General features: G+C 42.9%; 1 protein-coding gene and 1 non-coding gene across 2 annotated transcripts; one reads left to right on the top strand and one right to left on the bottom strand.

Annotated features, from left to right (window-relative positions):
- The first annotated feature begins 4,520 nt into the window (after positions 1-4,520).
- On the top strand, positions 4,521-4,592 carry trnac-gca (transfer RNA cysteine (anticodon GCA)). Its single transcript has one exon. It is a non-coding gene; the product is annotated as a tRNA-Cys (tRNA).
- Positions 4,593-5,274: 682 nt separating this feature from the next.
- Positions 5,275-8,303, bottom strand: ccn2a (cellular communication network factor 2a). Its single transcript, XM_055635605.1, has 5 exons — positions 8,106-8,303; positions 7,540-7,756; positions 6,745-6,996; positions 6,173-6,384; positions 5,275-6,048 (listed from the first exon to the last, which is right to left on the bottom strand). The coding sequence occupies exons 1-5, from the start codon at positions 8,166-8,168 to the stop codon at positions 5,752-5,754; spliced, it is 1,041 nt and encodes a 346-aa protein (XP_055491580.1). The 5' UTR covers positions 8,169-8,303; the 3' UTR covers positions 5,275-5,751.
- Positions 8,304-9,869: the final 1,566 nt, after the last annotated feature.

Below are 9,869 nucleotides of genomic sequence, written 5' to 3'. Positions count from 1 at the left end.
TCTCCAGAGATGTTGCCTGACGCAGTGTGTTACTTCAGCACTTTGTGTCTTTTGTAAACCAACATTTACTGTTCCTCATTTCAGCAAGTAATGGGCCTGTCCCACTCAGGCAATTATCTGGACGACTACAGGCGTCTGCCGCAAAATTTTCAATGTGTGAAAGATTTTTGGCGACAGTGGTGACAATTTTTGCTGTCATAGGTTGTCGCCAGGTGTCGTAGATGAATTCCATTAAAACTAGTCCCTGGCATTCGCCACAAGAGTCGCCTGAGTGGGACGGGCCCATTAGAATTCCATTGTTCCAGTCCCAGATCATATGCCCATCAAACACCCTTCACAGTGAAACTAAGGTGGTAAGAAAGTACAAGAAGAGGTTTCTTTCAAACTCATGAGTTTTTCAGGCAATAGTGGAACAGGGGAATCATTATGCATCAAGTGGATGGCGAGCCAGTTCTGAATTACAGAGTCCCTGGGGACAGTAGGAAGCCACCAGATTTACAGCGATTGTTTGTCAAATACATTTTAAAATGACTTGTAATGCATTACAAGCAATATTTTTTTTAAATAGCCATTACCATCTATGAAAGTCACATGATACATAGCAATGGAAGCAAGAGTAGAAATAATATGGTGATGACCAACATGGAAATTATCCAGGTCAGATATTTTCTCTGTGACAGTATCCCTCAAAGATTCTCAGCACATCCAATATCTTGACAAAACGACAATGTGTCCATTGAACACCAATAACAAACCCTAAACTGATTTAAAAATAAAAGTTGAAAAGTTCAAGCACAGTTTATGATCTTGCCAAAAATGACCGACTCTTGCTTCTTAAAACAATTGCTTTGCTTCATTTTCCACTTAGAGCGTGCTCTCTCCTTTCAATTTAAAATGCTGAATGGAAAAATCTATGACTGTCACGAGTGATGTATTGGAATGTTTACTATCTCTAGAAATTGTAACCAAAGAGGAAGAGGAAGATTCAATAGAAATTAGAGGGGTAACTTTTCACACTGAGGGTGGTGGGTATATGGGACAAGCCAGAGGAGGAGGTTGAGGCAGGTACTATCATAACAGTTAAGAGACATTGGACAGGTACATGGATAGGACAGGAAATTAGTTATTTCCACAGCCATACAAACAAATACAATTTCCTACAGACATACACATAATTCAATTTACAAAAACATCCATCACAGTGAACCCACTGCAATGGAAGGCAAGGTCTTTTCTCTCCCGTTTTCCATTTCTCTCCAGATGTCCAAGCCCCGCTCCCGGTCTAAATGTCACAAAGTTGGAGCCCACGGCAGGCGCTGGAATGGCCCACGGCCATGAAGCCGCGCCGGGCGATGTACGGCCCCGCTCCAGGTCGTTCCAACCCCGCGACTCGGGCTAGAGAAGTCGCGTTGCGGGAGCTCCGGAAAGCGGTCTCTCCACCCGGACCCGCGAGCTCCCGATGTCCCGACAGTCCACTGGACCTGCGGCTGCAGCTGGAGCCTCCGAGCTATGTGGTCGGGCCGCAGCAGCGAGTCACCACCGCTCCCCACGCTGCGATGCCGACCAGCCCCACGATGATTTTAAACCCTGTAAAGGTGGCATAACTTTATCAAGGCTAAATACCTGTCTCTTCTACATAATGCACTTATAGTTCAAGGATATATTATGTAGTAACTGTCCCCATGTTTATAGTATCTGAGGTGAACATGATCAACAGTTTCCATTACATCTGCAGATTGGTAATGAAAGGCATAGATAAAACGGGCGTGGTGAGAATGTTACCAGTAATGGGAGAGTCTATGACCAGAGGTTATAGCCACAGAATAATAGGACGTACAGTACTTTCAAAACAGAGATGAGGAGGAATTTATTTAACCAGAGGGTGGTAAGTCTGTGGAATTCATTGCCACAGACAGCTGTGGAGGCCAAGACATTGAGTGCTTTACTGAAATGGTTGATAGGCTCTTGGGTAGGAAGGATGTCAAAGATTATGGGGAGAAGGCAGGAGAATGGGGTTGCGAGGGAATAATAGATCAGCCATAATTGAATATTATAAATATCCTAAATCAATTTATAGTTCTACCTTGAAGCAAATTTGATGTAGACGGGCTGTATACTAATTGATTCTTCCAAATAATATGTACATTTAGATTGGCAAGTGCAATTAGAGGAAAACAAATCACAAATTATTTTGGCAGCAATTTCTTTCACATTGCAAAGTTGCTATTGTGATGTCCTGAATTATTTACCCCTGTTTGCATAACTAATTCCAAGCTCTATTGCATTTTAGAATTGAATTTATAGTGCTTGCGAAACAGTCTCCATTTCAGCTTGAAAGTCAGGGTCTGATTTGACCTCAACTGCTATGCAGTGGTTGCATGTTTTCCTTATGACCAAGTGTATTCTTCGAGTGCTCCAGTTTCCTCACAAAACCCCAAACCCATACTAGTTGTAGGTTAATTAACAATTGCAAATTGCATTTCTATGCAGGTAGATGGAAAAATTACCGGGGGATGGGGAGGTTACTGGGTAGAAACATAGAAACATAGACAATAGGTGCAGGAGGAGGCCATTCAGCCCTTCGAGCCAGCACCTTCATTGTGATCATGGCTGATCATCCCCAATAAATAATCCATGCCTGCCTTTCCCCATATCCCTTGATTCCACTAGCCCCTAGAGCTCTATCTAACTCTCTCTTAAATCCATCCAGCGATTTGGCCTGCACTGCCCTCAGTGGCAGGGAATTCCACAAATTCACAACTCTCTGGGTGAAAAAGTTTTTTTCTCACCTCAGTATTAAATGGCCTCCCCTTTATTCTAAGACTGTGGCCCCTGGTTCTGGACCCGCCCAACATTGGGACCATTTTTCCTGTGGTATGTGAGAGAGATCAGGTTACAGGAAATTAACTGAAGGAATGATGAGAATGCACTGACAGTTGGCATAAGAAACCCTCCTCCTATTGTGAGGAAATGGGAGTATTAAAATGAGTATCATATGATATCTAAAGTCCATCGTGCATGCTTTGTCAAATGGTAAAGCAATCCAACAATAATATCATTTATATTGCATTTTGAACATCTTAGGACACTTTATTGGAGAGTCATCAAACAAAGTTTGAAATAGGCATACCAAAGAAATGATCAAAGAGGAAGATTCAAGACACACCTTGTTGAAAGAGGTTTAGGGAAGATCGCATGGACTTTGTGCTTTGGCATCTGTGTTGCTAATGGGGGTATGGTTCTGTTTGGATTTGTTCAAGGCCCGAATGGGAGGAATGCAGGTATTGTGGAGAGTTGTACAACTGAAGGAGATAACAGATACCACGGATTAATTTGAAAATAGGAATGAAAGCTTAAAATAAAGGGCCATTGCTCAGGCAGGAACTTAAATGTGTATCATGGGGCACAACATTGACAAGTGAATGCATGGAGTCATATAGCATGGAAACAGGCCCTTTGGCCTAACATCCCCATGCTGACCCAGATGCCCCATCAACGCTAATCCCATCTGCCTGCTTTTGTCCCATATCTTTCTAAACCTTTCCTATCCATGTAATTGTCCATTATATTTTAAATGTTGCTATAGTACTTGCCACAACTGCTTCATTTGGCTGCTCATTCCATATACCCCCACCCTCTTGTGTGAAAACGCTGTCCCTCAGGTTCCCATTAAATGTTTTCCCTCTCATCTTAAACCTAAGTATTCTTGTTTTTGATTCTACCAATCTGGATAACAACTGTGCATTCACCCTATCTATTCATCTCATGATCTTATACACCTCGATAAGATCACCACTCAGCCTCCTACACTCCAAGGAATGTAGACCTAGCCTGCCCAATCTCTCCCTCTAACTCAGCCCAAGTCTTGGCAACATCCTTGTAAATCTTCTCTGCACCCTTTACAGCATAACAAGATCCTTCCTATATCGGGGTGACCAAAATTGAACACTTCAACGCAGCCTCTCCAATATCTTGCACAACTGTAACATAACACCCCGACTTCTATACTCAGTAATGCACACTGACTTATGAAGGCCAAATGCACCTAGTCTTCTTGACCACCCTATCCACTTGTGATGAGTTTCAAGGAACTATGCACCTGCATTCCTAGATCCCTCTGCTCTACAACATTCTACAAGGGCCTGCCATTTACTTTGTAGGACCTACCTGGGTTGATTTCCCCAAATGTGACACCTCACACTCATCTGCCTTAACTATTCCTCAGCCCACTTGATCAAGATCCTGCTGCAAGTTTTGATACCCATCTTTGCTATCTATACCACATACTTTAGTGTCATCTGCAAAATTATTAACCAAGTATTTTAGAGCATGTTTGACAACAGAGCAATAAAGTCAGAGATAGTCTTGTGCTTACAGGGGCTAAGAGTAGGGTGCTAAAATAATCATATCTATAGGTTCTACCATCCTCAGATACAGTGTTGGATGATATTATGTAAATAGAAACAGGTCACCTTAATGATATAATGTGGTGCAAAACTGAACTCGCTATCGGATTACAGGGAGGTATAGTTCAGTGGTAGAGCATTTGACTGCAGATCAAGAGGTCCCCAGTTCAAATCTGGGTGCCTCCTCACCAATATTTATGTCAACAAAATAGAGAGAGTACAGAGGAGATTTACTAGAATGTTGCCTGGGTTTCAACAACTAAGTTACAGAGATAGGTTGAATAAGTTAGGTCTTTATTCTCTGGAGCGCAGAAGGTTAAGGGGGGACCTGATAGAGGTCTTTAAAATGATGAGAGGGATAGACAGAGTTGATGTGGACAAGCTTTTCCCTTTGAGAATAGGGAAGATTCATACAAGAGGACATGACTTCAGAATTAAGGGACAGAAGTTTAGGGGTAATATGAGGGGGAACTTCTTTACACAGAGAGTGGTGGCGGTGTGGAATGAGCTCCCAGTGGAAGTGGTGGAGGCAGGTTCATTGGTATCATTTAAAAATAAATTGGATAGGCATATGGATGAGAAGGGAATGGAGGGTTATGGTATGAGTGCAGGCAGGTGGGACTAAGGGAAAAAAAAAAAAAAAAAAAAAAAAATTTGTTCGACATGGACTTGTAGGGCCGAGATGGCCTGTTTCCGTGCTGTAATTGTTATATGGTTATATGACACTCCTAGTTTGCAGGCAATCTAAATCACTCTGTTGATGTGGCAGAGGGTTAGCATTAGTATCCAGGAAATTAAATTTGCAGTTATTGTTGTGTGTTAATGTTCCATCTGTGTAGATTTGTTAATTATGAAAGGACTAATTAAGTTTGTATCAAAAATATATTTTATTCTGAACTAGAAAAGTGCAGACACTGAAATTTTGGTTACATTTCTCAAATGTTACAACAACTGTTCAAAAACAAAAATAATCAAACAGTCATTTTGTCAAATCTATAACTACAGTAATCAAAGATAATTCAAAATAAATCTTGATTTAAAATCTGTTGATCATGGAAGGGTTTCCACTTCATCTTTATGGCCTCTCAATATCCATTTTGCAAGGCCAACAAACAACACAAGGCACATTTAAATTAACTTAGACAACTGTACACATATATACATTATTTACAATATTACAGCTAACAGTGTACAAGCAATGCAGTTTCAAAATCTAGGCTGAGTGCTGTGACATGTTTTTATTCTCTCATCACCATGTCAGTGTTTTCCTCTTTTTTATGCAGTGAGCTTTGCAGCCGAGAGGGTAAATCTTTCCAGTTACGTGGCATTGGATCAATTGCATAGTTTAGGCCATATCGCCCATCATTTTCCTGTAATACAAGGACTGGAAGATGTCATTGTCCATGGGGCAGTTATAGTGGCAGGCGCAGGTCTTGATGAACATCATCTTCTTCTTCATGAGCTGTCCATTAGGACATTTGAACTCGACGGGTAGGGTAGCGGTTCTGTGCGGGGTGCAGCATCGGCCATCGGTGCAGACGCCACAGAATTTGGTTCTGTAGGACTTCACGCTGGTACAGCCAGAGAATTCAAACTTGGTGGGTCTGTAAACCTTTGGAGTGCGGATACATCTTTTACCTCTCTGTGGGAGGAATGACAAAAGATGAAGTCCAATTACAAAAGAGTAAACTTGGAACAAATGCAAAGATAACTCAAAACAAAATCACAGTTTTTAATCTGCTGATGGAGCAAGGTTTTGTTTTTACCTTTATGGTCTCTTTTATGTTCATTTCACAAGGCCGGACAATGCAAAGTCTGGACTGTTTCTCCAGTCTGCACTCTCTGTTGTCATTGGTTACCCGGGTTGAGATGCCCATCCCACAGGTTTTAGAGCAGGCACTCCACTCAGTGGTCTGCATGAGGCAGTTGGCACGGAACATGGACGGGTCAGGCCCATAGGTCTCCTCTTCCCTGTAAGCTGGAGTGATAAAGATGAAAAATAAGTCAACTCTCCTCCATATTGCACATCAGAAGCAGTGACTGTAGAACTAAATCAACAATTGTTCACCTGTTTCCTTCAAATTGTCCAAGTTAGTTAAATATATTTTAATGATTGAAAAATATCAACTCATTAAAAATGTCATACTATAATGACTTAAGAATCTATGATTTAGCTCAGTTAATCCTGTTGTGGAATTTTTAATCTTCTTGTACTTGATCTCATTGTTACAAACATTGGCCTGATTTAATTAATTTATCCAAATCAATTTTCTATAATAATGATAGTGTAATAGGTGTCTCTTTGGAATTGATGCTTAATAATTGACAAACATCTTACCTGCCAGCACAGGCCCAAATACAGCGTCATGAGTGGGTTGTTCACAGATCCACTCCTCACAGCATTTGCCAGGTACTTTGACCTTCTTGGGTAGTGGACAATCTGGGCTGGCCAGACGGATGCTGGGGCTGCAGATAGGGATGCAGCCCAGAGAACCATCCATGCAGGTGCAACTGTACTTGCAGCCATTCTGAAAAGTCTCACCGCTCTTGTACACAACGCCATCCATCATGCAAGGAGCTCCATCCTTAGCTGCAAGAGACCACAAATGATATCTCCATAAGCTATTTAGTTTGACCAACAAAACATTACAACTGATAAACATGCTGGTGGGGAGAAAGTGCTGCAATTTCACGATGCTTCTTGATTAATAGGGGCATCAAAGTTCATGGGGAGAAGGCAGGAGCATAGGGTTGAGGTAAAAAAATAGATCAGTCATGATTGAATGGTGCAGTAGACTCAATGGGCTGAATGGCCTAATTCTGCTCCCATATTCATTGGTTTGGGCACAATATGTAAATTAATTTTCTAGATCATAGAAAAGAGCAGTAGGAAAGATGCATCCAACTCCTACAGCTGCAAGAGTATGTGCATATTAAAGCTCACTTCGATGATATTTAAATCTACAAAATATAAAATGCTCTTCAACACTTTTGCGGCAAAATGCGCGGCATTTTTCCCTTCTTTATTTCAGTTACACGGGGTTCGGTTTAAATGCCCTCCCATGGTTGCCCCTGGAACACAGTGTAACATAATGCGTGTAGATGGTAGGTGGGGGCTGCCGCCGACTCTTACCTGCACAAACACCGACTGTGGCGTAGGTGGCGTATCCGAAGTCGCAGAATAGGTCCTTGTGGTGATCGCAGGGCTGGCGACGGGAGCACACCTCGCCCACTTGCTTGGCGCAGACCCTACAACATCCGCAGCCGTCCGTGATCAGGGAGACTCCGGGAGTGCAGACAGGTGTCTGCACCGGGCAGTCGCAGGGAGCTCGGCATTCATCGGCAGAGGCCTGTAAAGCACAGATCACACCAGTTAGAAACAAACCTTGCATCCTGCAGATGGATGACACAGACCGAGCAACCTGGATTGCAACTTCTACTAAATAACGTTAAAATCATGAGTAAATCAACGTGGATATTTCCATTGCAGATCTTTTAAATCTGCAAGAAAAATACGAAATGGTGGAAATACTCAGCACATCAGACAGTTTCTCCATAGTTGTTCCTTTCTCATTAGATGCTGTTTGATCTGCTGGGTATGTCTTTCCCCCTCTTGTTTGCACGGCGAGGCGAGTTTTCGCTTCGCAGCCTGAGTCTGATGGATATTTCCTCGGCCTCTGTAAGCGCAGAGTAACTCACCAAATAAGCCAGTGTCATCAGTAGGAATGGTGCAAAGTTAACGTTCTTCAGTACAGCAAACATTTTGTTTCGCACTGGAGTTTTCTCTTCTTCCACTTGCAAGCTGTTGCAAACGGGGTCAGTCTTCAGAGCCTTGTTCTTGCTGTTCTCTCTGTCTCTGTCTCGATCAGTTTGTGTGTGCTGTACGGCTGAAGCGACGGCTTTTTATCCTGTTTTGGCAGGGCTGACGTAAGCAGGCGGCCGCCCAGGCCAAGCAGACTTGCCTTTGGATCAACACCAACATTCCTGGGCAGCTTCGCAGTTCCTGCCTCACACCGGATTGTATCTGACCTCTTGACACGCCGCATACCTCCAGGCCCGGCGCATTTCAAAACAAGAGCGACGCGGGCTTGGGTCGGGGACTTGCCTCTGTTCAAATGCCCACACTCGCTGTTTCAATGTGAAACACCTTGCACTTGAAACATGGTGTGTTCAGCACGTTGGCGAGAGGGTGGAATATGAAATGCATACCAATTCAAACATCCAACTATCTATTTCATTTCACGCCAAGGAATGCATTTATTAAATTAAATTTACAGCATTCGTTGAATATAAAGTGTTGGAGCAGCGAACATTGGCAGAGGAGTGGCAAGGGGGTTGTTATGTCTACTGAAGTTTCCAAGATCGCACAAGAACGTGTTGGAATGTCGTCCTTTTTTTGATTATTTTTATTTCCCACTGCCCGATCAGATATTAGACAAGTTTCAGACAGCCAAGATTGCAGGAAAGCGGCTAGACGATGTGTGTGTATACATGAGGACGTGCACCTTCCCCCCCTCTGGGTCGTGATCCTAGACGTGGATTGCGAGTTTCAGATCTGGCAGCTGCACTCGGAAATTAAGAGGAAAATGAACGAGTGACGGCTCGCAACCGCATCAACAAGTCGAGGGAATGTTAACATCAGTCAGTCTGAGAACAGGCTGCCTGTCGATTTGTGGCGGCCTCTGCTCCAGCTATGCCCTCGACAAGGGGGTGTAATAATAATGTCAGAGTAAATAGCTCAGACCTAACCTTCAAATGCAACTTCATTTTGGAAAGACATAAGGGTATCTGGACAGGTAGTTGAATGATTCAATGATATGTCATTGTCACACGTAAAATAAAATGCTTTGTTTTTGCATACAATCCAGTAAAATCATGTAGAATACCTCACCCAGGCAGTACACGTATGTGGCCACCTTTTGGCGGCTGCTGAATGAGCAAGACATGGGGAGAGGCACAACGATTTACTGATGCTGGAATCTTGAGCAAAAAATCAAAGTGCTGGAGTAACCCAGCAGGTCAGGCAGCATCTCTGGAGAACCATGTAGGCGATAGTTCGGTTCGGGACCCTTCATCAGGCTGATTATAGTGGGGGGAGAACGAGGTGCGAATGGGTGTAGGAGGGTGGGGGGGGGGGGGGGGGGGTGGGGTGGGGTGGATGGGAGTACAGGATATGGAAATAATGCGGGCAATTGGGATTAGTATAGATAGGCATGTTGGTTGGCATAGATGTAGCAATGTTACAATATTTTGAGATTTTAAAAATCAAGTCTGCAATTTATCCGATCAGATAAAGCACAAAAAGAAGTTTAATTTGACACCTAATTCACTTTCATATCTTCAGTATTAAAAAAGTTATGGCTATTTTCATACTCGGAAATTAGCATCTTGTTCCCTATTGCTTTTACATTGGCTTAACGCAAAAGCTGTGATCGAGGACAGTCAAAAGCCCATAACTTTCTT

The sequence above is a fragment of the Leucoraja erinacea genome, chromosome 5 (assembly GCF_028641065.1).
Source record: "Leucoraja erinacea ecotype New England chromosome 5, Leri_hhj_1, whole genome shotgun sequence".
In the NCBI taxonomy this organism is placed as follows: Eukaryota; Metazoa; Chordata; class Chondrichthyes; order Rajiformes; family Rajidae; genus Leucoraja; species Leucoraja erinaceus.
The sequence above is the reverse complement of the archived record's forward strand: the minus strand, read 5'-3'. Positions and strand labels throughout refer to the sequence as shown.